General features: G+C 32.9%; 4 protein-coding genes across 5 annotated transcripts; 3 read left to right on the top strand and 1 right to left on the bottom strand.

Annotated features, from left to right (window-relative positions):
- The first annotated feature begins 664 nt into the window (after window positions 1-664).
- On the top strand, window positions 665-3869 carry LOC114162878 (putative pentatricopeptide repeat-containing protein At1g68930). The gene is given in 2 exon segments (XM_028046866.2): window positions 665-1646; window positions 1648-3869. Coding segments are annotated over 2 exon segments (2223 nt in total). The 5' UTR covers window positions 665-726; the 3' UTR covers window positions 2951-3869.
- A 3787-nt stretch (window positions 3870-7656) lies between these two features.
- On the top strand, window positions 7657-10730 carry LOC114164353 (amino acid transporter AVT6A-like). The gene is made up of 4 exons (XM_028048991.2): window positions 7657-8287; window positions 8490-8693; window positions 9590-10055; window positions 10307-10730. The coding sequence occupies exons 1-4, from the start codon at window positions 7714-7716 to the stop codon at window positions 10443-10445; spliced, it is 1383 nt and encodes a 460-aa protein (XP_027904792.1). The 5' UTR covers window positions 7657-7713; the 3' UTR covers window positions 10446-10730.
- Window positions 10731-16561: 5831 nt separating this feature from the next.
- On the top strand, window positions 16562-21760 carry LOC114162727 (protein BUNDLE SHEATH DEFECTIVE 2, chloroplastic-like). Of its 2 annotated transcripts, none has more exons than XM_028046689.2 (5): window positions 16562-16722; window positions 16849-16940; window positions 17071-17134; window positions 17829-17925; window positions 21396-21760. In XM_028046689.2, the coding sequence occupies exons 1-5, from the start codon at window positions 16665-16667 to the stop codon at window positions 21472-21474; spliced, it is 390 nt and encodes a 129-aa protein (XP_027902490.1). In that variant the 5' UTR covers window positions 16562-16664; the 3' UTR covers window positions 21475-21760. The 2 variants fall into 2 exon arrangements, with proteins under 2 accessions (XP_027902490.1, XP_027902489.1); XM_028046688.2 differs by having other exon boundaries at window positions 16563-16722; window positions 16846-16940.
- A 2688-nt stretch (window positions 21761-24448) lies between these two features.
- Window positions 24449-25737, bottom strand: LOC146883483 (uncharacterized). The gene is made up of 4 exons (XM_085666379.1): window positions 25225-25737; window positions 24922-25100; window positions 24589-24846; window positions 24449-24503 (listed from the first exon to the last, which is right to left on the bottom strand). The coding sequence occupies exons 1-4, from the start codon at window positions 25735-25737 to the stop codon at window positions 24449-24451; spliced, it is 1005 nt and encodes a 334-aa protein (XP_085522505.1).
- Between the last annotated feature and the right edge of the window lie 2123 nt (window positions 25738-27860).

Raw genomic sequence — 27860 nt, 5'->3', positions numbered from 1 at the left:
TGTAATATACATTAGACAAGTTTATCTATATACTGATTAGACGAGTCTAACAATATACATTACATGAGTATATTCACATATTGATTAGATGAATATAACAATACTATTAGACAAATTTATCAATGCATGAATTAGAAGAATATAACAATAAACATTAGACTAATATGTCCATTTACTAATTTGTATTTTTAGGAAGTCTACTCTACATATTCTTTATATTTTTAAAGAGTTTATTCTATTTTTTGCATATGTTTTATTTTTTGTATTTTTACAAAGTCTATTATATATTTTTACATATTAATTTTATAAACCTATAAATATTTTTCACATGAATTTTATTCAAAATTTAATTATAAATTTATATAAATTTATTATTTTTTCTCAACATTTAAATATATTTTAGTAAAAACAGAAATAAACATCGAAGCTTCCGTTACCATAGGTTTAAAACTATTTAAATTTTAAAACATTTGCACTATAAGTGTTACTTTTAAATAATAAACTTATAGTGCAAAGCAAAAGTAAGAAAATATGAAAAATAAAACTGAGAAAAATGATATCTTTATTAATAATATATATATATATATATATATATAATTAAATAAAATTCAAAAGAATAAAATTGGAACATTTTTAACATGCAAGACTGTGTGGCATATTCACTTTTATTTCTCAGTTGGGTTTAGTTTAATGTTGAAGCGAAAGGAGACAATCAAGACCAAGTAAATGTCATTGCATGTCTCAAAACAATTTAGTTCCATGCGTTTGTCTAATCACTATTGCGAGTTGCTCAAACATTGCAGTGACACAAAGAAGGTTCACTGCAACATAATCAAGGCCTTCCGAAATCCAGAAACATTTCTGCTAAACAACTTAGTCAATGCCTATGCTAAGAATGGAAACATCATTTATGCCCGCCTGGTGTTCGATCAAATGCCTCAACGGAATCTATACTCTTGGAACACACTTCTCTCCACCTATTCAAAACTGGGTCGTCTTCCTGAGATGAAACGCGTGTTTGATGCAATGCCAAACCGAGATATGGTGTCGTGGAATTCCCTTATTTCCGGCTATGCTGGTCGTGGTTTCCTTGGTCAATCCGTGAAGGCTTATAACATGATGTTATATGATGGGTCGTTTAATTTGACACGGATTGCGTTATCCACTATGCTCATACTTGCCTCCAATCAGGATAATGTTCGTTTGGGTAGGCAGATTCATGGGCATGTGGTGAAATTTGGTTTCCAGTCGTATGTTTTTGTTGGGAGTCCTTTAGTGGATATGTACTCCAAAACGGGGCTTATATTTTGTGCAAGACAGGTTTTTGATGAGATGCCCCAGAAGAATGTGGTTATGTATAATACACTTATTGCAGGGCTTATGCGATGTGGTAGAATTGAAGATTCAAGGCAGTTGTTTTATGAAATGCGGGAAAAGGATTCTATTTCCTGGACAGCAATGATTGCGGGATTTACTCAGAATGGCTTCGAAATTGAAGCTATTGATTTATTGAGAGAGATGAGATTAGAAAATCTTGAGATGGATCAGTACACTTTTGGAAGCGTGTTAACTGCTTGTGGTGGTGTTGCGGCTTTGCAAGAAGGCAAGCAAGTTCATGCTTACATAATTAGGACGGATTACCAGGATTAAGAGTATAAAATCAGCAGAATCATTTTTTAGGAAGATGACTTGCAAGAATGTTGTATCTTGGACTGCCATGCTGGTGGGTTATGGGCAGAATGGTTACTGTGAAGAAGCTGTTAAAATATTTTGTGATATGCAAAAATATGGGATTGAACCAGATGATTTCACCCTTGGGAGTGTAATTAGCTCATGTGCAAACCTTGCTAGCCTAGAAGAGGGAGCTCAGTTTCATGGCAAAGCTCTGGTTTCTGGATTAATTTCTTTTATCACTGTTTCCAATGCTCTAGTTACATTATATGGTAAATGTGGAAGCATTGAAGACTCTCATAGACTTTTTAGTGAAATGATCTTCCTGGATGAAGTCTCATGGACTGCACTTGTTTCTGGATATGCACAATTTGGTAAAGCCAATGAAACGATAAGGTTGTTTGAAAGCATGTTAGCTCATGGTTTCAAACCCGACAAGGTTACTTTTATTGGGGTTCTTTCAGCTTGCAGCAGAGCAGGACTAGTAGAGAAAGGAAATCAGATATTTGAGTCAATGATTAAGGAACATAGGATTATACCAATTCACGATCACTACACATGCATGATTGACCTCTTCAGTCGTGCTGGGAGGTTAGAAGAGGCAAGGAATTTTATAAATAAGATGCCTTTCGGCCCTGACGCAATTGGTTGGGCATCCCTGTTAAGTGCTTGTAGATTCTATAAAAACATGGAAATTGGTAAGTGGGCTGCTGAATCTCTAATAAAATTAGAACCACATAACACTGCTAGTTACATCTTACTTTCGAGCATCTATGCTGCTAAAGGAAAATGGGAAGAAGTTTCCATATTAAGAAAAGGAATGAGAGATAAGGGTCTGAGAAAAGAACCAGGATGTAGCTGGATCAAATATAAGAACCAAGTACACATTTTTTCCGCTGATGATCGGTCAAACCCTTTTTCTGATCAGATATATTCTGAGCTTGAAAAATTGAACTATAAAATGGTACAAGAGGGATATGTGCCTGATATGAATTCTGTTTTGCATGATGTTGAGGATACAGAGAAAATAGATGTTGAGGATACAGAGAAAATAAAGATGCTTAATCACCATAGTGAAAAGCTTGCAATTGCTTTTGGGTTAATATTTATTCCTCCTGGTTTGCCCATTCGAGTAGTTAAAAATTTAAGGGTTTGTGGGGATTGCCACAATGCAACTAAGTATATATCTAAGATCACCCAAAGGGAGATTCTTGTTAGAGATGCTGCCCGATTCCACTTGTTTAAAGATGGAACGTGTTCATGCGGAGACTTTTGGTGACAGGCCCAGTTGTTATATTCTCTGAAATATAAAGCAATTTCAAAAGTGACTACTAATTGCAGGGTTCTTCAGTATGAAGATACCTATGATACCTCTTTATTCAGAAGGCGAGTATCATTACCGCGTGTGCAATGCAGTTGTGCAGTTGTATGGACTTGAACGAAATTACAGAATATGGTGACCATTCCTGTTGACTTACCATCATTTTTGTCTTAATTTGAGAGAGGAACATTCTTATAGGCTGATTAATGTTTGACAACGTTTTGACGTATTTTGACGTAGGCGCATCTTCCATCATAGCTGTTGAAAATTTTCACTATCCCCTGTAAATCAGTGTTATGTGGGCAGTATTTGTGGGACAGTTTTGTCAATTTGAACCTTTTATTTGGTTATAATGGTGGCAACAAGGTTAGAAGCTATGAGTAACAAATACAATTAGTGGAGGAGAAGGTAATGGAAATGTTTCTTAGGACCGGGTAATACTGAATAAAGAGATTTCCTCATACGCTGAATCTGATTTTTTTCATCCACTTCCTTCATTCATTTGGATTCCACAACTTATACACATTACACTATGACCTCATGCGTACTGCCCAAGTCCTTCAATCCAATCCTTGAAACTTACAATTTAGACAGCTATCATATCATTTCAAATGCTTTTCGTATCAAGTTTCTGCTGAATCTTTAGCCTCTTAAAGGAGTGGGTACATTTTTTCTTACTTCAGCTTTCAGAGTATTTAAAATTTTGGATTCTGGATAAGTTTGTAAAAATGATGTGAAATCTGAGATCTGTATTACTCATAATTGTTCTTCATGAATGAGGTGAGAGACTTTGATAGAGTCAATTGTTTGTTTTAAGTTATTGTCATTATTTACGTCATGAATCATTAATTTATCTTTTTCTTCTGTCTGTAATTCAAGACACTGTTAATCATAATGAATTATTCTCTCATTTTTACCTAGTGGATGAAGGCATTCAGTCACTGAAAATTGAAAGTTAATTTTATGTTCTCTTGTTTTAGTTAATGTTGCTGGTTATAACAATAATTATGTGATTTTCATCCTCCCTGGTTTAATATCATGACAATTATTATATATATATATATATATATATATATATATATATATATATATATATATATATATATATATATATATATATATATTTATGAGAGATTTCACATTGTCTAACATATGACTAAAATAAAGTATATAATGAGCATAAGTATCACCTTTTAAGTTATATTTCCAGGTTTGAATTAGATTTAAATCAACTTTATTAATGATATCAAAGTATGTTAAGGTGAGATTTATTAGATTTCTTATGTCATCCGCAGTTAGATGAATGTATAATCACCTATCTTTAATATAAGGGGTAGGGGTATGTTTGATGAGGATTATTCTTGGTTTCAATGAATTGTGGATCTAATTGAGGTTCGAAAGTCACTCATGATTCAATAATAATATATGAACAAATATGAGATTTACAGAATAATATTATTACGGATTGACCTTAACCCTCGAAGAATTAGGAAATACAAATTCTGACTTATAAAAGTGATAATAGACGGAAAAATACATAATAAAAATAGGTGTCACAGTTATTAAAATGGTTTAGGGAAGAATCCTAGCAAAGAATGCCTCTCACTTCAAATAATAACTAAAACATTCTCTTATTCCCTTCCTTCATAAAATTGTTTATACCCTTTTTTACATAATAAAAAAAGCAACATAAACAAATTTTTAAGTCTTTTATTTAAAGTCTAACAATTGAGTCTTCTGCTTTCATTCCAAACAAATAATACATGTGAGTAACACCTTCACATGTTGGGCCTCATCATGTAGTTGCACCTCTATTAAATTAACTACCATCTTTGCAAAGTTTGTTGAGCTAATTTAGTTCTTACTCTTGTCATGGGCTTTCCTAAGCCTTGTATTGAATCTTGCATTTTTCTTTGATCTTGAGTATAGACTTCATGATTGTTAAGGGTTTCAGCATCATTAATGATGTCCACATTAATGTTAGAGATACAACGACTAGTAATGATAAACGTAAAGTATTTTCAAGCAAGATTTAATGACGACCATATGCGGATATCTAGTTCTATGCTTGAAATATATAGTTCTCCATGTGATGAGTTTGTTGAAAATTCTATATTTTCTAGAAATATGATTAAAATAAAGTACACTTGTAAACATCATTTTATAATATGATTTCATAAGGATGAGTTGGTTAAAACTTGGAACAAAGTGAAGAAGAATGAGAAGCATCAAGTTGCTTAAAGATAGGAGAAGGGAAGACGATGTTAGCTAAAAAAATTGATCAAAAAACCACACCTTTTCTCTAACATAGAAAGGTGTCCCTAACACTCATTTGTTGATGGGGTCATGGCTACTCTCTAAATCTCAAAGTGACGTCATTTTTTGCCAAGTATTTCTCATGCCACTCCAACAAATGACGTTGTGTTGGTTCAAGCATCTGCTTGCATACTTCATTTATTAACTTGACACACAATTCATGACTAGTTGATAAGTTCATAGATGATAATAATCTTATCACATTTAAATAAATAAAAATTAATGGTTGTAGAGTAGAATTTATTTTTATTGTAATTTCATTTATTTTCATCGAATTTCTTTCACTTGTAAAATAGTATAAATAGTAATTTTGTTTTTTTTTTTTTTGTATTTCAGCCTATCAAGCTCAAAAAAGCTAAGAGGTGCAACATTTTGAAGACAAGCTAACAAGAAGCACATGGAAACCAATCAACACCCAATTTAAGACCATGAAACATTGAATTGAATTGAATTTTGTATGATTAAATGAGAAACTTGTAACAAACTTTATACTCCATTACTAGTTAAATTGTTAATTTCCTTGATAAATTCATTTTCATAGCTAATTTTTTTTTTCATTGGTAGTGGTGTTTTTCCGCTGTCAGTCCATTCCTAATTCAATTTTTAGTTTTTATTTTTTAATTCTAGGTTGGTTTGATCAACGAACAATAGTTTAAACCTATGTTGAAATATTATATAACACGATGTTCTTCAGTGATTTAGGTTGTCTCTGGTGTGTCTATTTTTTTTTTTTTTTTTGAATCGTGTGATCATCTATACTTTTTGTAGTTTTCAGTTGCTAATTATTTCAATATATATGTTGCAAAGGTACATAGTAATTTTGCAATCACATATTGAAGGAGTTATTTTCAACAAAAGTCTTAGTTAATTCTTAGTTTGATTTTATCTGTAGCTTGAATTGTTTGATTGACTTTAAATGTTCATACTATGTGTTGAATCATATATTCATGTTGTGCTTAAATTTATAACTCAAAATCAAGTAGAAGAAATTAAAGTCAAATTGTCAAGGGTTACGTGTATTTGCAAAAGAAAAATGGATAAACAATCAAAAGAAGAAAAGTTAGAAATATATGTTTTAAACTTAGATACAATAGTAATTGTTGATTATCTTTTCTATGACAAATTAATTCTAACTTTATGGTAGTTTTAATATATATATATATATATATATATATATATATATATATATATATATATATATATATATATATATATATATATATATATTTTCTATAGGTAGCTTTGAATTAAATGATATCTTTTGCATTTTTAAGTGATTTCTAGTAGTAATTATATTTCCATATGGTTAAACATTGAATTAAGTGATTAGTAGTAATTATAGGTAGCTTTGAATTAAGTAATTATATTTTCTATAGGTAGATTACTCTCGTCATTTTAAAATGTTTTTTTATCTTTATTTAAATTATAGTTTTGTCTTGTATATTTACTATTTTGGTTAAACTTTGTTTCTTGTTACGATACTTCTAGTCTATCTTATCTTAAAAAAAACTGTATGTTTTGTCTTCTTTCTTTGTCTTTCTCTTCTTTCTTATCCTAAGTGTTTTGGTTCAATTATTTTTCTATTATTTGAAGCATACAATCAAATATTGTACTTTGGGATAATAACATTTCTTTGAACACTCCTCTAATTATATATGATACTAAATGTTTAGATTTAATATTCTTGATATATAATTAGGATAATGCAATTGCTTCTCTTAAATTTAATCCCCAATTTTAATTTGAATTGAATATATTGGATCAATTTTAACTAACAAATTAAAATTAAGACATTTAGAAACTCAAATAAATTTTGTTTTGCAATTGCTGATAAAATTATAAATTAATAATTAACATGAATTAAGGAAAAAAACTAAAGAATTATTATTTTATATAAACTTAATTGTAGATATTAAAAATAAAAATAAAAATATTACTTGCGAATACAAGCTAGATTAAACATTAGAAATTAAATATTTTCCTCGTATAAGTTCGTTTGATTTGCTTATGTGACAAAACATTCATTAGTTAATTAACCCGACTTATGCACATTTGCCAATTCTATAGTTAGAAAAGACATTAATTACTTTATATTTATTAATTAAAGAACTAATGGATTATTTTTTTTTAATTTCTTTATCCTTTCCTTTTTGTTTTTTTCCCATTTACGTTCATACCAAAAATGGGAAGGTAAGATAATACTGAGTAGAATGAATGTATCTTTTGCCATCAACGTGTTCCTCGTTGGCACTTTCGTACATCGCATTTATATATATATATATATATATATATATATATATATATATATATATATATATATATATATATATATATATTGTGATATCAGTGAGAGAGAGAAAGAAAAAGATATAGAAGATTGAATAGTAATAGTTAGAAATAACAGAATGAGCCACCGGAAGGAGGAATCGCCGTCGGCGTTGCCGCTGCTTCGAAGTAGCGAAAGAGATGACGGGTCCGGGTCCGGGTCAAAGTCAGGGTCAGGGTCAGGGTCAGGGTCTGGGTCAAAGGCATCGCTTAGTGGTTCTGTGTTCAATTTATCTACGACGATCATCGGTGCAGGGATCATGGCCTTGCCGGCGGCCATGAAAGTTGTGGGTGTGAGTGTGGGCGTTGCTTCCATCGTCTTCCTGGCCTTCCTCACGCACACCTCTCTCGAGATTCTTCTCCGATTCAGCAGAGCCGCCAAGGCCACCACCTACGCCCACCTCATGGGCGATGCTTTTGGGAGCTCCGGCGCCCTGCTCTTTCACGTGGCGGTGCTTCTCAACAACTTCGGAATACTTGTTGTTTACGTCATCATAATCGGTGATGTCTTGTCGGGAACATCTTCCAGTGGAGTCCATCATTTTGGGGTGCTTGAAGGCTGGTTCGGTCAGTGCTTCTGGACTGACCGCACTTTCGTTCTGCTTCTCGCAACTCTCTTCGTATTTGCTCCATTGGCCTTCTTTAAGAGGATAGGTAACTAACTACAATACAAATGATTTTTTTTTTCTGTAATGAAATTATTAAAATATTCAATCATGGTTTATTTTGTCTCAGAAGTAATTAACAGGGATGAATTTGATTGTATACAATTCAATTTTGTAGTTGTGGTATTAATGATTAGATATGCTTCACTAGTGATTTTCCTTTGGTGTGTGGACTATTTTTGTGCCTGCAGATTCGTTGAGACATAGTTCTGCTTTAGCAGTGGCTCTGGCCATTGTTTTTCTACTCATAACTGCGGGAATCACGTTCTTCAAATTGTTCAATGGCAGCATAACCAGTCCTAGGATGCTTCCTAATATTACTGATGTTTCATCCATATGGAATCTCTTTACAGCAGTTCCAGTTCTTGTGACAGCATTTGTTTGTCACTACAATGGTAAGCTGCCATATTGTTTAAAATTTTCATTTGCTAATGCTTCGGATGATAATTTTATTAATTCTCCCCACTTCAATGGAATTAGAGAGATTAACAAATGACTCAAATACTGTTATGTTTGTAATACTTTCTGTTAAAATAAAAGTACATATTTTTATGCCAAATCAGTAAAAAAAAAAAAAAATCGTCAATCCGTGAGTCATGGAACTTATCTGAAGCAGTGTAATGGAACCCTTCTGTTTATTGTCTTGACTCTTGACTTGGTGCAATACGTGTCTCTTTGCTCTGGAGGAGCTTGGTTCCAAAAGAAATAGAAGTTGAGAAATGACAAGAACAACATTTTACCCTTCTGTAAGGAAAGAAAGATACAATTCACTAAAAAATGTTAATGGCAATGATAGTTCCTTTCACTCACTGCTTTGTATTGTTACAATCACAAATCTTACTTTTCAACAGGTTTTCTATTTATTCTGCTTGATCACTCATGCTTGTTGGAACAATCACATTTCTTTAAATTTGGAATAAGATGACAGTTTGTCAACATTTATCATTCAAATATTAATGCTCTGTGATATTGATCCTATACCGACTTTTGGCACTATGTCTGATATAGGGCTGAAAATCAATTGTGGGATCCAAGCTTAAAGAACTTATGAACTTAAGGGTTTATAGAATAAATTGGCCAGTGGGAACGAGTGAGTTACAATTCTGGCTTGCCAGTTTACCTAATTAAGAACTGGAGGCTCTAGTGTGAGTCTTCCATTTAGGTGTTCTATCAGTTATCACGATTTTTTGTTTATGCTTTCTGTTATGCTCAGATTTTTAATGCAACAAAGAAGAATTGTTAAGCACTGGTAGACTATTTTTCAGCAAAGTTCTGTCCTGTGTGCATGCAGTGCATACAATCGAAAATGAATTAGGAGAGCCTTCCCTGATGCAACCGGTTATACGTGCATCACTGGTTCTGTGTTCTAGTATTTATATTCTTACAGCATTATTTGGATTTCTCCTATTTGGTGAGTCAACACTTGATGATGTGCTGGCCAACTTTGATTCTGATCTGGGTATCCCTTATAGCAGTCTACTCAATGACATTGTTCGTATCAGCTACGCCCTCCACCTCATGCTTGTTTTCCCAGTTATCTTCTTCTCACTACGCTTCAATTTGGACGATCTCATCTTTCCTTCAGCTAGGTCCTTGGATTTAGATCATCGTAGGTTTGTCTTGATCACCATTGGACTCATCACTTCAATCTATGTGGCTGCAAATTTTTTACCTTCTATCTGGGATGTGTTTCAATTCACTGGAGCTACTGCCACAGTTTGCCTTGGGTTTATTTTCCCTGCTGCAATTTCTATCAGGTGGGTTTTCTTACTTTATCTAAATGTAGTGAGCACATCATATTGTTGTGTTCATTTTACTGAAGTGTTTGTTGGGTGAATCTTTATGACTTATGTTTTGACCTATTATATTCTATCAAAAAGAAATCACACTTTTTGCTAAATGAATGTAATTTTTAATTGACACAAAACTATCATTACTTAAATTGGTTTGAACTTCAAAGCTACTTAGATCCATTTTCTTAACTGATCTATATTTTTTCTTTTTTCAGGGATCCTCATGGGATAGCAACAAAGAAGGACAAGGTTTTATCCATCGTCATGATTTTTCTTGCTGTGTTCTCAAATCTTGTGGCTCTATACAGTAATGCTGAAGCTTTGTTCAGAAAACATGTGGATCCTCACCAGTGAGTTATGTGTTGCCTATTTTATCGGTAACCCAACTCATCAAGTTGAACTACACATTCTTAACCATGGAAAATGCACCAATCCTTGATAGTTCAGTAGGTCAAATTGAATGTGTGGATTATTTCAGAGTTGGTTTGAAAAACCACTGAACTTTTCAAGGTTCACCTTTGGAAATGTTTTGGAAATACGACTGAATTTGGAAGATTTGATAGAATTGCAAACAGGAATGGAAGACTATCTCAAATAAGGATATTTATTAGAACTTTAATATTTTCCATCTTTCTCAAAGCACTGTCTCTAAACCAATCTACTTTGGCTTCTTTTCTGTCTTTTTTTTTTTTTTTCAAGTTATTCTTGGATAATAAATTTTAATAATAGCATACCTAGTTACCTACCATGAAATACGTCAACTTTTTCAGAAATCATATTATAAATAAAACCTTCCATTATTGAATCATCTCTGTTTTTGACACTTGTAAAGCCATGTTTAAATGAGTTATAATATACATGTGACTTATAATATTATTAGACTTAGAAAAGGTGCCGACCAAAACTATGTCCCCCTCCAGAATTATCCTTTAAACAGTGATGATACAATTCTTTTTGGATAAATGCTGTCGTTTAGCTTTCCTAACAAACTGTGAAGATAATTTACATAATTATAAAACTTTGTAACCTAACAAATCTGCGCTAATGATAACAAATATTCCTACTCAATAATACAAAATGAGTCATTTAGATGTCTTTAGACGACGATCATATAAGATGGCACATTCGCTTTTTATTTTTATTTTTTAATTAATCCAAATTTTCCGATAACATTTATAATTTAATATCCTTATCGTAAACAAGGATAATTGATAATTAATAAGAAGGTATATTAAATAAATAATTATAAAAATAAATAATTCCTATAACTTTATTATAAGTAATATATAATAATAATAATAATAATAATAATAATAATAATAAAGTTATCTTTGTTGTTAAAATAAAGTTTTTTTATTGAATTTTATAAAAAGTATGGTCATAAAAAATAATTTTGAAATAAATTATATTGATAAAAGTATAATTGACAACGAAATATATACAGTAAAAATAATTACAAAACAAGTTATAGTTTTGTACCATAAATATTTAGGATCCAATGGTAATAAAACAAGACCAAGTAACACACATTCCAAGTATTTTTTTTTATCTATTTTAATGATTTTCTTTTATTTTTTTAAGTTTCTTAAGTGTTGTAATATGAAATTTGTTCAATTAAAAAAATTTTCAAGAAAATTGATCAATTTTTTTATAGTCTTTATATGTAAAAAAAAGTCAGTGTTCTGATTCAAATTCATCGAGACAACGTTAAGTGTTTCACACTTTTAAACAAGATGAGACTATTGGGTATACTAAAAAAAATATGATTTTATTTATTTAGTTAACATTACAAGTTATAATTTTATATTACTAAGTTTCTAACTATTTACTGATAATGAAGCCGTATCAAATACTATGCATGCCAATAACTAACTATACACTTTTATCATCAAACTTTTATTTATATTGTTTTAATGATTTATATCTACTTCTCCTTTATTGCCATACATTTTTAATAATCGTATCATACACATTTTGTACTTCCTTTACAATTTTGTATAGTGTTGTAATGTAAATTTTGTTCAATTGTAAAATTTGACAACATATACTTCTTCAATTATTTTACATTCTTAGTAGTTCCTAATGTGAAAAAAAAAAATATTATCTTTATTTTAAATGATGTCAAATAATATACGTCAAATCTGTTATGCAAAATTAACATTTGTCATGTTAAATAAATAAAAAAAATGTATTCAGAATAAAGTATTATTGAAATTTTGACATCATATATATATATATATATATATATATATATATATATATATATATATATATATATATATATATTAGTTGTATTGCATCACGCAGAAACAAGTAATGAGTTTTTATCACCGTAATCAAGTTATATGGTAATTCAATAATGTATTTTTACATGTTCTTTAAATTATTCTTATTCCAAATTATTTGAATTAATGTAAAAATACTACATAGATTTCAATTAATGCGTTCGACGCCTTTCACACTTTTGTTTTCCATGGATGCACCATGTTGAGATTTGGCAAGATTTTCTAGAAGAGAAATATGGCTTTCAACAACCAAACAACTATCCCGAACTCCTTTTTGCATTCGATTTATGCCACCATTTCTCCCTATTAGAGATAAATATGGGGGCCGATACCACCAACCATGATTACTTCGATGTCAACCGCTTTTCCATCTTGTAAGGCTATGCCTTCGATTCACTACCTATCTTAGAAGAGTTTCGTGTTGATTCATACATTTTCTTTATTCGCAAAAATCATCATGCACTCCACTTTCCTTAGTTCAACTTTGGAGAGATCAACCGTAATCAATTCTCAACCTTAAGGAGGTTGACCATAGAGCTCAACCAAAAGGAGCTCAGCCTCAAAGAGGACGACCTCAAGGTTACACACAAAGGTTGATCATAAGAAGGTCAGCCTTTAGTACTTAGTCTTAAGGAGACCGTCTTTAGAAAGATTAGCTACAGAGGTCAACCATGGGAAGATCGACCTTAATACTTATCTTTAAGAAGATCAGCCTTAGAACAATTGACTTTAAGGGATCGGCCATGAATTAATTGTTTAAAAGAATGGTTTGCAAAAGAAATTTTGTTGCATTAAAACTTATACCTGAATTCTCCTATTTTCTAATCTCTCCTTTTTCTTCTATTTGATTTCTCAAGATTTGTTCACCAAATATGATCCTCAATTGTTATATGTTTTTTGCAGTGATATTTAAAGGATGTTTTGTCATTTATCTTGTCAAGCATGTTGAAGAATTTTGTTTCCATGTGATGATGGCTAGTTGATGTTAGGTTCAATGTTGGTTGGGTCAATAAGTCTAATGTCAATCCCTTACTTATAAAATGGAGGTAAGAAGAAAACTGAAGATCTTATCTCTAAATGCAAATAGGGAAAATGTCGACCACTCATGTAAAATGCAAGAAAATTATAAATGATGCAATTATTTTACTTTTTTGTATATTTTTTTAGTTATATACGAGTTTCTAACTTGGATTTTGCAATCATATATGAAGATAAATTCAAATCGACAACCTATATCAATCAGAGGTTGAAAAAGCCAATTTTAAAAGGTAATGAATCAAGGCATCCCACAAAGAAGTAAAGGCGATTTATGAAGGTGTTTAAAAAACTAAGGTGACCTTTTAAGGCGCCCATGGATCTTTCAAGGCATTTAATAAAAAATGAGGTGACCTTTCAGGGCACCTAGTGACCTTTCAAGACACTGAACCAACAATTAAGGTGACCTTTCAAGGCGCTTAGTGATCTTTCAAGGCACTAAACCCAAAAATTAAGGTGACCTTTCAAGACACCTAATGGCCTATTAAGGCACTAAAAATATTGGCGACCTTTCAAGGTGCCCAAGAAAAAATGACAACTTTTCAAAAAGCAAAAAGAAGATGAAAGACGACCTGTTAAGGTGCCCATAAAAAAAAGGTGACATAAGACGATTTGACTACTAAACAAAGGTAAAAGGCAACCTAAGATAGTAAAAGGAGAAAGATGATCAAGTATCATCCTAAATAATGATAAAGAATAATTTGATTGGTTAAATGATGATCAAGCATCATCTGGTCGGTAGAAAGATGATCAGATATTATCCTAAAGAAGAAAGATGATCAAGATGATTAGGTATTATCCTAAAGAAGAAATATGATCAAATATTATTCCAACTGATGATCAAGAATCATCCATTGATAAAATGATGATCAAGAATCCTTTGATTGGTAAGATGATGATCAAGTATCATTTGATCAAGGTATCATCCATCAAGTATCGTCCAATCAATTTAAAATGATAATGCATCTAATTAAGCTACAATTAATGTAATTGAACATCATTTGATCAAACAAGTTTAGTGTAAATTTAAGGCACCTTGGAAAAGTTTTGATTTAGAAACATTAAGGTAAGTGTTCAATATCTTAATATAATTTTACACCGATCACCAATTGACCAAGGTGCCCATTCAAAAAAAGGCAATGGTAATATTTACACGAAATAGATACTTGGTCATCATACGTAAGCGCTTAGAAAGTAAATAATATACAACGTTTTTTGAAGGGTGATATGTGGTGATAGGCCACATACCGATCACATCATTAACACCAATATTAATTGATAAAGAAGTCATTTCTTCACATTTTATAGCCTTTTTAGTCTTTTCGACCAAAGGCTAGGGGTTTATGTATTGTTAGGTCCAATATCGATTGGATCATTAGGGCAAAAGCTGACTTGGTCATTGGGTCTGGTACCGATGAGTGAGAAAGATTAGGTCAGAAGTGAGGAAGATATGAAAAAGACTTCATTATATAGAAGGAAAAGATAAAAAATTGGGAGATCACTATTGATTGCTTCTAGCTAATCAATCTTAGTACTTTTTAGCTAGAACAAGTATAAATACGTATAAGTGTGATGGTAAATATTTTTATTTAGCCTTAAACTTTATAAAAGCTAAGGCTAGGGTCTATGTAGTGTTAGGGTCTTTAACTGCCTAAAGGTAGATGTGGTCTATAACTGCCAAAAGGTCAATATGGTCTGTCGAAAGGCCAATCTAGTTACTAGGTCCAAGGTCGATCTAGTTGTTAGACCAATACAAGTGAGATTGTTAGGACAAGAGTATGACATAATAAATGAGGATTTTAATGTTGATAACTTAGGTAACTATCCAAGACATGACAAAAGATGTGAATTAAATAGAGAAATTTGATGCACATTGAATAGGAAGAGAATCCAAGGGATCAGAAAAATAAACATATAAGAGGACCTCAAGGGAGGAGAATGCAAGACATTTACACCGTGTTCGTTTGTGTGGATGAACACATAGAACATATTTGCGAGCTATGATTAGCAATGATTTTTCCTGTTCTTTTGTGCGTATTGAAAGGAAAGTGAAGGTGCATAACCGTGTGATAAGGCCTTTTTTCCTATCCTACTTCCACGAAGAGATTTGTAGGAGAAGGATGATATTTTACTAAATTATCCTTGTAAAAAGCCTTACACATTCCCACTTTTTCTTTGAGCTTCACGTTGTCCCCTTTTTTCCAGACACAATAAGATTCCTGAAGCAGCACAAGGGAGATGCTTAACTGAAGCAACACAAGAGAGGTGTGTGATATTCCTGAAACAACACAGGTGAGGTATGTGGTGCAAAGAAAATGATGAAAACAGTGGTTCAGAACGACATTGGTGCATGGAGCAAAAACGAAATCAAATCCAAAGTGTTTTGGAACCGAATCAGCGTTTTCGTACCAGAAATGGAACCGATTCTCTTTATTTTGGAACCTATTCCTCCTTTTGAAACTTTTGATTGTGTCTTGCAATAACTTTTGGTTTTCTTTAGTTTTGTTTAGCTTTAGTGTTAAAAATTAAAATATTTTATTTTTTACATCAAATATATTTTAATTTTTATTTATTTCAATAAAAAAATATTTTTATTAATTTTATTCATCATAAAAAATTTCAAAAATAATAATAACCCATATAAATATTATTTTATATTACTTAACACCAATGACAATTTAGTAATCAACTTATTTTTAATTAGTTACAGCAATCTGATCCCTAATAAACTTTCACAAACTTTATTCTCAAATCGAGTTCATCATCACTTCCAAATCCTTAAAAAAACAACACAGTCTTCATCATCAAATTCAACCAAATCAATCTACTCCATCTCTCTCCAATCATTACTCTCAAAAACACACACCCTTAGAGTGCTCTAGTTGATCGGATTAGATTGCTGTGAAAATAAAATGACAATTTTTTTTTTCAATAGTTATATTTTTTTACAACAAAATAATTATATTTTCTAATTAAATATTTAATTTGATAAAAAATGTATACATCTAATTTTTCCAAAAATTATTTTAAATTTTCAGAACCTAAAAACGTTATTGTTAACTTAAATATTTAAGTCATTAAATTTTTTATGAATTTTTAGTAAATGTTAACAGCAGTAAAGAACCTACTAATATTGTTTTATTTAATCCTCCCACAGACTCAGGTTCCTCCTATCCCATTCATCAAGTGTTCGGTTGGTTGGTTAGCAGCAAGTTAAACAGAGTGTATTCAGATCACTTGAGGTTCTGAATCAATGGCACACTCTCTCAGTTTTGCTCCTATTTCTTCCTTCAAAGACTCCACCACACCAGGTAACTATCTCTCTCTCTCTCTCTCTCTCTCTCTCTCTCTCTCTGCGTTCTCATGCGTCTTCTATTTTGCAAGAGTTCAATAACTGAATCTGGTTTTTCCTACTTTTGCTGTCACTTTAAAAGCAGTTACTGGTAATTCGGTTGCCCCAAAGGTTTTTTGGATAAACGAAGCCTGCCACAATTCTAAAGTTCGGAACTTTCAATCTTTGAAGGTTAAGGTGAGGTTGATTTTTGTGTCCCATTTGAATAACATGTTTTTTGTTATCCAGTTATTATGTCAAGACTCTAGAGTGTTGAAAAATTCATGTATCCTGAGTTGAAACCTTCTCTAATGCTGATTTAATGCAGGCTACGGATGATAATAAACAAACCAAAGCAAAGAGTATCGTTTGTCCTGACTGTGAAGGAAATGGTTAGTGAAAATGTGGATTGCTATTTCGTAAGCACTTCCGTTTGGTGGTCTTTTTCTTATTCTTTCTTTCTTTCTTTCTTTAAGTGGGTTGAGTTTTTTTCTTTTTTTTTTCTTTTTTGTGAACACTAATCCTTCTTTATGCACAATGATAAGAGAACACGAAGAACATCACAGTATAGAAATAATATCTTCAAATCTAAGTAGTATCATTAAGATTTGAAAATGAAAATTTGAATTTTCCCAACGTGATTGATAACTCTATGGCATGTCAAATGAGAAATGTTACTTTGGTACAAGAAGATGAAAATGGACTTTGTAAAAATATAGATTGCTCAGTGCTTTCTTGTCTTGTTGAGAAATTTTAGACCTTTTCCTTGAAAATTGTCTGCCAGTAATGAAAAAAGCCATGTTTTAAAACTCTGTTAACTCGATCACTTAGTTGAGTATATTTTGTACTGATATCACCTTCAGATATAGTGACAAAGTGTTACTCATTCGTTAATTAGTATTAATGTCTTATTCCCCGTTATGCTAATTTTTGTGTGTTTGGAATACAAATAATTCCTGAGGATGGACTTGGCCTGTTGCTTTTGCTAATTATTTCAAAAGCTATCAGATATTTATTTATTTTTTCCTTCCATAAGAAATCTCGGGGCATTTAATTCACTGAGCTATCTTTCTACTGAACTGCAAGGTGCAATATCATGCACTCAATGCAAAGGTGCTGGAGTTAATTCTGTAGATCACTTCAATGGACAATTTAAAGCTGGTGGATTATGTTGGCTATGCAGGTAAGGGCATTAGATCCTACATTTCTGGTTCTGTTCCTTAATATACTCTTATTCCACACCATGCTTTTCATCAAAGAACAGATAGGGTTAATATTTGAGCCAATACAACTCAAGACTGAAATCTGTAATACTAAATCTTTAGTTCTAAAGAATACATAATGGAAGTAGGGTTTTTGTTATCATGCTTTTGGTCAAGTCATCACTGCAAAGTTGTTTCTCCTTTCCAGTGATCAATAACAATAATTTTGAAGGTAAGATCATCACTACCAACAAATTGAAACTAATAATGACCGGGTAGTGGCCAATTGTTTCCCAGAATTTGGTATTAATGATACTAGATTCCAATAATCATAATTAGATTTTAGAAAGAGTTGTATAAAAGATGTCCCCTTGTTTCAATTAACCAAGCACATGATCATTTTCATCATAGCAATCAGAACTTGCCTCAAATTCATAGGAAACAAGTGCATATGCATTAGTGCTAACCACACTAGGAAAGAGAAGATTGACACAACATAATCTCGCTAACTCAACTCCATAATCTCGCTAGGATAGGCTTTAAACTATGGCTTTGAACCATGTTAAGGATTGAATTTTAAACCGAACTCAACCCCACAAAACCAGTTTGTAAGGTGAGTTTGCACCCCCTTATATACTATGAAATCGCCTTATCTCTAGTCAATGTGAGACTTCTAACAAAACCCAAGCATTCAAGTCTTCAACATTTTTCCATAATTTATTCCACACTTTTCCATAAGACGTCATCATCAAAACTCTTTATTGAAGCAAAATGTCCATCTTCTTCTTTTGTCAAGATAATATTTTAAAAGTAATTAAGAAAAGTATTCCTAGAATCTACACATTCATTCCAATACATTTTATTTCATTTTTTCGGAGAATATGATTGTTACAAATAGAGTGGAGAATGTAATTAGCATGATTTAATTAGTAAAATATTTCTTTATGGCCTCTTATTATTCAAGGAGGTTTTAGCAATCCTGACCTTAGGGCCTCTGTTTCCACTGCCATGCTGTCATCTATCAGCCGTTGGCTACCACTGTCCTTGAAGAGAGTGGTGGGATAAAATGGTGTGTCTCACGTTGGTGATCAAAACACCAGCAATCAGGTCACCTATAGAAATGCCATGTGCCCACAGGCCCACTGTTTCCGCCACAAACAGGATTGTAGTGGCCCCTAAATCCACCCCAAAGGGTGGTGTTATCATGTTCGAATTCAACTTAAGTAGATCTAAGTTTTGTGCTCTCTTAACAAACTTTTCTATTTTACTTTGGAATTTACTTTTTTTTTTTCTTTTTTTTTGACGTTTCTTTAGTTGTCTTGGGCTATTTCAAGCTATTTCATAAGTTGATTCTTGTTGAAATAAGAGAGAGAGGCATAGATTGAATCCCTTAGGTAAAATACACACATGGTAATGTATTTATAATAAAAAAATCATATACAAAATATGGGCTAAGCCCATTTCATGATTATTAGTACGAATGGAATTATATCTAATAATATCTAAAAATACCTAACATTCTCCAGGTGAATATAAATCGTAAGTACCAATTTGTTAAAAATATAATCAATTCTAAGTTTCATAAAAACTCAGAAAAATATGTGCTAATTAATCATTTGAGTTAACAAACTTAGTCTTAATGTCTCATGGTACAATCTTTTCTCGAATAAAAAGACAATCAATCTCAATATGTTTGGTCCTTTCATGAAAGACGATATGAAAATTAATATGAAGAGCGGCCTGATTGTCACATATAAGTGTCATTTGAATTATATCTAAAAATTGCACTTATTTAAGTAACTGTTTAAGTCAAATGGTGATCGAGACCATAACTCTATATTATGCTTCCCCACTAGATCTTACTACAACATTTTGTTTCTTGCTCTTCCAAGAGATCAAATTATCACCAATCCAGACACAATATCCAAAAGTTGATCTTCTATCAAAAGGAGAGTTTGTCCAATCGACATCTGAACAACATACAAATTTAGTGTGGTTATTATGTCCATATATCAAAATTTTTCCTGGAAAACTTTAATGTATTTCAATATAGAACGACATTTTGATGATCTATGGAGAATTAAGATATTGACTTGACAAACTGATTGCAAAAGAGATGTCAAGACTAGTAATTGTAAGATAGTTCAACTTTCCAACTAATCTTATTTACTTCTTAGGATCTGAGAAGGGCTCCCATTAATTAGGTAAGAGTTTGACATTGGGATCCACAGGTGGTGTGTCAACAGACTTTGAATTCATTAGCCCAGTGACCTTCAAATATCCATTTGAGAAACAACACTTTGATTGTTGGATTGTGCTATCTCAATCCCTAAGAAACATTTGAGTTTGCCAAAGTCTTTGGTCAAAAAATGGTGACATAAGTGTTGTTTCTCCTGTAAGATGTCATGGTGGTCACTACCTGTAAGAATAATGTCATCAGCATATACTATTAGATAGATACACCCAACATTCGAATGACAGTAAAATACTAAATGAATTGTCTCATTGTGAGTCATACTAAAATATAGAGAGCTAATTCTAAATTAACAAATCCCTGTAATTATGATACTGTTTTCAAATACATAATCCTAGTTTTAATACCAAGATACACCCGTAAATAAAGTTACATCAAGGAAAAAATAAAAAACTTTCTAAAATACATAAAAGCAGCACAGTTTTGACATTACGATAGAAACAAGTGACATGAGATGTATAAGATGGTTTTCTAAAATTTCTAAAAACTTTTGGTTCTTTGGTTGGTACAAGATTAATTTCTAATAAGGGAATTTCAGGTTTTATGCGCCCAGCCTTACCACACTCATAAAATATGATGTTCAGGTTTTGACATCATATTGAGATTCTTTTGTTTCATCAGCTGTCCAAAGGAAAAATCTCTCTTTGTGCACATTATTAATTACATGCATAAGAATATATGATTCATTTATTATAGCATTCCATATACCTCTATCAACAAATTCCAAGGAGATTTGCATTTTCACTTTTCAGAAGAGATAATTTTTACCACAAAAAGAGGGGAGGTATGCTTATTGCAGCCCTCTAACAAAGGTTTTGGTTTTGCAAAGCCATTCAGGAAAAAAAAAAAAGCAAAAAAAAAAAAAACAATGCCGTCATGATTTACCCTTTTTAAATATCGTCATGAATGTTTAGTTTGTTTCTTTAAGCCACCTTATTTCTGGATGTGGAAAAGTTGGTGATCAGAATGCAAGGATTTCACGTGGTTCTCTGCAGTTCAATGGTTGAGCTGTAATTGTTCATAGACTAAGCATGACTTGTTACCACTATTTATATCATTTGTGTGATTTTGAACTCCATTCCTTGAATTGAACTTCAAATATGAGTAGGGTTTGGGAGTTGTATTATACTCATTTGATTGAAGTTTCTCTTTGGTTTGGCTGCAATCTAATTCGTATCCTATGAATGTTTCTGGCAGGGGAAAAAGAGACATATTGTGTGGAAGCTGTAATGGAGCTGGCTTTCTTGGTGGATTCATGAGCACGTTTGATGATTAGAAAATTGCCCAGAATCGATATTTCAAGAAATTTTTATAGTTATAGCCAAAGAAATGAGTGGAGACTACGAAGCAACATGCATGTTCTTCTGTTGGTATAGTTGAGTAATGTTATACTTAAATGAGGTTTAAGTAATCTTATTTCAGAGATTTCACAAAGCTTGTTTTGGAATACTTTTGAAAAATTGTCTTCCAAAAGTGTTCACAACACATACAATGACAATCGAGATAAATGTCTATACAATTAAAATCTTAAGTGTGCAAAACCCAACTTGTTTACAGAGTAATATTGTGTTTTTAAGCATCAGGAGCAAGGCTTTTATATTCAGCTTCAGAGATGCAACGTGCAATAACTTGTTTTCTAAACCATCAGGAGACTAGATTAGGGCCAAAGAAAATGGTTGAACCAAATAGAGTGTTTATCATCAATGTCAAACGCCAAATTAGCATCACAAAAAGTTGTTTAAGATACATGTTGATGCAGCCAAAGCACGTTAAAAATGAAGACCAAACTCTCTTAAGATACCTTAAGATGCGCTTAACTACTGCACAATGAGAATAAATAGGATTGGCCATAAATTGGCACTCTATTAACAAGAAAACTGATTTCTGGTCTACTCAGCGTACTATAAAGCACCAACAATAGATTTGTACAGTGTAGGATCTGGAAAAAACATCAGCACCATGTTTGGACAATTTATAGTTAAAGACCAGAGGAGAAGATATAGCATGAGCTTAGCCATGTGAGTTTTATGAAGAAGATCTCGAATGTACTTGGTCTGAGTCATAAGAATGGACTTATCAGATAACTACTTGAACTCAAGACTAAGAAAATAATCTAACCGAGCAAGTTGTTTTAGAGAAAAAGTGGCATGAAGCTAGGCAATAATATGTTGTATGAGATTGATAACTCCTTCTAATACAAATATCATCAACATCAACCAAAACGTAGATCACCTCAGAACCCTTTTTATAAAGGCTAAAATACTCCCTTGGTCCATGTTTTCGCTCGAAAATCTCAAATAGGTCCATAGATTTTTTTTTAATCTCAATTTGGTCCACAATTCTGCAAAATTGATTCAATTATGCCCATTCCGTTATTTCTTCATAAACGGCGTTTACTGCTGATGACCTGGAGTTTTGTACATGCTTTGCTGTCAATTAATTGTGAGAAGCAGTGCAAATGACGTGATGTTCTCCTATTTAGTAACATTTAGTAGTTTGCCCTAGCATTTTAGGTGGCAGGAACTGAAAGGAGAGAAGAGAATAGTTTGTTTATGGTTTCTTCTCATTCATGGTCGACGTGCTCTTGCAATGGGTTGGGGGTGCAAAATCGAAGTGATTCTTGTCATGGAGGTGGGTCAAAGAGGTTGGGTTCAATGCCTGTTTGCTATTGTGGTGAGAAAGTTGTCTTGAGAACTGCTAGAACCCCTAAAAATAGGGGAAAACAATTCTGGGGATGTCCTAAGTATAAGGTAAGATCCATGGAACTTTGATTTTTTTTCGTTTAAGTTAAGCAGGAGATCTTTGACGAGTGTATGTATGTTTTTTGGACAGAGGGGTTCTGAACAATGGGTTGGCTGCAATTACTTTAGTTGGTTCAGTGGAGAGGAAAATGAAGAAATTGTTGGTCCAGTCACGAAGAATGAAGAAAGGGATGTTAGTGTGCTGAATATGGAAGAAATGTACGGGTAAAGGATGAAAATTCTTAGTTTAGAAAAATCTGTCATGATTTTGGAAAATAGGATAAGGGTGTTATTTTGGGAGGTTTGTTTTGTTTGTGTATTGAATGTAATCTTATTTTCGTTGTTGATGAAAAATCCATAATGCATTGTAAAATTTTGATTGTGTATTGAATGAAAAAGTTTGATTTAAGCATATCATTTTGGTGTTGATATAACAGACCCAAACTTTTGGCCTCATATACCATATCATAACTGAATAAAGAAATTGCTATATCAGACCCAATTTGATAACATAATATCCAAACTGTTATATAGATGTTGATCACAAATGTACTGCAGAGTTACATGACAGACCCATGCTCATAACAAAGCCAAAAAAAACCACAAAATATCAATTCGTTTCACCATTACAGCACATGCATAAAATGAACAAAATAACAGCACAGAATAATGGCATTGGTTTGATCATTACAACAGATGCAGAAAATCAAAATGGGATCAACACTTTTAAAACATGTCTTCCAAACACGTCCCCTTCAAATTCATGACTTCCAAACACGTCCCCTTCTAGCTTTTAGCTTGGTCCTCATTGGTTGGACTGCACCTGTTGGGCGCGTATTTGGTGGCCCTGCTGTTTGTTGGCTTCGTGGAGCAGATTGTGGAGGAGCAAGTACTGGCCCAGATTGTGATGGAGCAGAATATGATGAAGCAGATTGTGGTGGAGCAACTGTTGCTGGCCCAGATTGTGATGAAGCAGATTGTGATGAAGCACATTGCGGTGGAGCAACTGCTGCTGGCCCAGATTGTGGTGGTGCAGATTGTGATGAAGCACCAGTTGGGCCAGGTTGTGATGGACCAACTATTGGGCCAGTGTGGTGCAGGTTGTGATTTAGTCTGCTATGGTCGAATAGGACAATAGTTCCTATTGTGTCCAAGTTGCCTGCATACACTACACCTCTTACGAAACCCTCCATTAGACATTTGAGTATCATCTTTCTTTAAGTCCCATGGCTCCAATCTTCTCTTCTTCTTAGGTCTTCCAGGCAAGATCCATTTTTTTGGAGGCATGACATCTGGATAAAAAGTTACTTCCCACACTTATTCACCATTGATAGGGTAAACAATCGATGCATATGTTTGTTCATAAGTACACTTTTTAAAGCAATCTAGAATGAAATCTTCTGCATTAATGTTCAAAAACTTGATTGCACTTAGGGCGTGACAGCATGGAATTCCACTGACACTCCATTTCCTGCACGTGCACTCCCTTTTATCAATGTTTACCACAAATTATTCTCCAAGTGCTGAGGTGTGGCGGACTTCAAACAACTTATCTCCTGCCCACCTAATTACAATAAAAAATACAAATATTTTGTAATGACAGGGGACAAACTGAAAAGGAGAAAAAAAGGATCAAAGTGTCAATGTACCTTGGTAACCAATGCCTCACTAATTTTGATTCGTGTTTAAGTTTATCCAACATTTTTTGCATGATTAACCCCTTATAAGCTACAATTTTCTTTCTGTTGCTGGCCCATTTCTTCATGATGTACACTCGAATATCCTCTAACATGCTTATGATGGGCTTGGTCCGAGTTTGAAGTAGCACACTATTGAATGACTCACACATGTTGTTGACCACAGTGTCACATTGAGGTCTTATAGTGAACCGTGATCTTGACCAGAACCTAACATAACAGTATACAAAAAATTAAGTCATTAAATACTAAAATCAAGTAACTAACTTTGAATATTTGACTTACCTTGGGGGAATCGCAATTAAGTATTTGAATGTGTCCTCATTCAGCTCCTTAATTTTCAGCATTTCTTTCTCCCAACCTTGTGGATATGTGGAATATGCAGCCATCCACATGAGACGCTTGAAGTTTTTTCCTGGAAATTGCTTGCGAAAATTGGCATAGAGATGTCGGACACAATATCTCTAATCCAGTCCAGGAAGAAGTTCTTGGATAGCTTGAAGCAGACCCTGTGAAGTACAGAAACTTTAGTGATCAACATACAGTGACATAAAGTAGCATTATAGTATAATATTATAATAATTTCACCTTCTGCTGATCTGATATAAAGGTGCATGATGCACCGACTGTATCCCCACCCAAATCATTTATTAGAAGCTCCATGAACCATCTCCATGAGTCCTTGTTCTCCACTTCTACAACCGCATATGCTATTGGCAAAATTTGGTCATTGCCATCTCTTCCAACTGCTGTCAATAACTCTCCACCATACTTGCCCTTCAAAAAGCAGCCATCCACTCCAATAATAGGTCTACACGCGGCAAAACTATCTTTGCATCCCTTTAGGCATGCATAAAACCTACTAAATATGACTTCACCATCAATGTTTTCCACTTTAACCTTCATTGTAGAACCCAAATTTCCTCTCAAAAGCTCATGTGCATAATCGTATATTCTTCTATATTGCTCTGTGAATAAACCATCAACAGCATCTCTTGCAATAGCTTTTGATCTGAAAGCCATATTTCTAGATATACAGACATTCCACTTCCTAGATACCTTGTCACGGATATCCATGACCTTCATATGCGGGATATCCATTTTGCATTCATTAACTTCACATTAAAGTCTCTATTGCAACTGTGCTCATCAATTATTTTCCTAAGTTGCCAAGACTTCACTGCAGACATATATGCACAGTAAGCATACCAATTGCACTTTCCTTCGGCACCGAAATAGTTGACAGTTACTCTACTCCTGTCATTTCGATCAAATCTTAAATTCTTTCCATTTGCCAATGCATATGTTCAAATAGCATTTGTAAATTCCTTTTTCTCTGTGAAATAAGTACCAACTTCCCATTTGTATTGCTCCATACTTTTTGGCATTGAGAAGGTTGGAAAGCTTCCATAACTCTCTTTATCATTGTCTTCCTCATCACTGTCGGTTGCAGTAAAGAATTCATTTGAGTGCCACTCAATATCTGAAAATTCATCACCAGATCCTACTCCTCCAACCTCATCCTCACTTGAATGGTTGACTGGAAGAACCTGCTCCTCCAATGTCTTCTGGAGTACCACAAACCCATGCACAAAATGGAAAATGAAATTGCTTAAACCCCAATCAGACAACACTCCCACACTTCCATCCATGAAAACAAAGCAAATAAAAAACCAAAGTCGAAAAAACCCTAAACCCCAATCAACGAAAATAACAAAAAAAATTCCCAAATCCAACTTCTAACCTTCAATGTAGATGACCTTCGCTCAACAATGAAGTCACGATAAAGCCAGGAGATTGCAATCAACCTTGAAAAATGGCAGCGCCTTCCTCCGCCTTGCGTTCCTCCACCTCGCAATCCCAATCCCTTGTCGCAATCCTTATTTCTCTTAATCCCTAGTTTTAAAATCATCCCAAAACGACGTTATAATTATGAAATGAATAAACAAAACGACGACCTTGAAAAACATGTCTGCTTAATTCAAAAATTAATTCCACCTTGTACTGTTCACATTAAAAATTAAATCCACATCAGCCATCCATTGAAACGTATACAGTATTATACAAAAAATCATTACTCAACTTAACGTTGTTAATGATTTGGGCATAATTGAATCAATTTTGCAGAATTATGGACCAAATTGAGATTAAAAAAAATCTATGGACCTATTTGAGATTTTCGAGCGAAAACATTGACCAAGGGAGTATTTTAGCCTTTTATAAATGAATAATGAAGCATCACGTACTAAGGAATAAGCCCAAGTTGATGAAGAATGGTTTAAGGAGACTTCTCCCTAAAACTTTCTTCGGTATCCCAAATGTCAGAATTTATAACCATAATAAACTCACCTATTTTGGTTGTTGGAGGTAATTAAAAAAAGTTACTATGCCTTTTGTTTTTAACGAAAGAATGCACCTTCAAACTTCTTTTGTTCCTAATAGTTCCCTACACCTCCAAATTTATTTCGTTACGCGTCGTGTGTTCTCCATAGTAACGTTTTGCTCTAAACGTTTTTTCGCTGATCATGGTCCTTGTATCGTGTGTTCCCTCTTCTAACTGCATGTGCCTGTGATCCTTGTTCCAAGCTCTCAGCAATTGTGCCTGTGGTCCCTATTCGAAGCTCTCAATGCAACTTCTCGGTGGTCCCTGTTCCAACCTCTCATTGTTCCTTCTTCCAAAGTTCTTGTCATTTACACAACCAAGTAAGTGTTCATATTTGTATCATTGCATCTTATTTTAAATGCTGACAAATATTCTTGGTTGAGACTGATAAATGTTGTTGGTTGAATGTTGTTATTTGTTTCTGATATATATATATATATATATATATATATATATATATATATATATATATATATATATATATATATATATATATATATATATTATATAATCGGATGTGGACATCCGCACTAATACTGAAACGAATGTCATTTCTGTGTTGTGGATATCCACATTCGAAACCTAATTTTTTCTTTAATTTTCATTTTGAAATTTTTTTTGCTTTCATTCTTGATCCATTTGATGTAGTAAATTTATAAACATTAATATAGTATTTTTTTAATTTATTTTCAATTAATGAAACTAATTTAATTTTATAAAATTTAAAAATTATTTTTATGAAAAATTGAATACCAGATGTAGACATCCACAATAATGCTGAAATGGATGTCATTTTCGTGTTGCGGATATCCACATGCGCAACCTATTTTCTTTTGGCTTA

Source organism: Vigna unguiculata, chromosome 9 (assembly GCF_037176805.1).
Source record: "Vigna unguiculata cultivar grain cowpea cultivar isolate G323 ecotype 2 chromosome 9, ASM3717680v1, whole genome shotgun sequence".
In the NCBI taxonomy this organism is placed as follows: domain Eukaryota; kingdom Viridiplantae; phylum Streptophyta; class Magnoliopsida; order Fabales; family Fabaceae; genus Vigna; species Vigna unguiculata.
The sequence above is the reverse complement of the archived record's forward strand: the minus strand, read 5'-3'. Positions and strand labels throughout refer to the sequence as shown.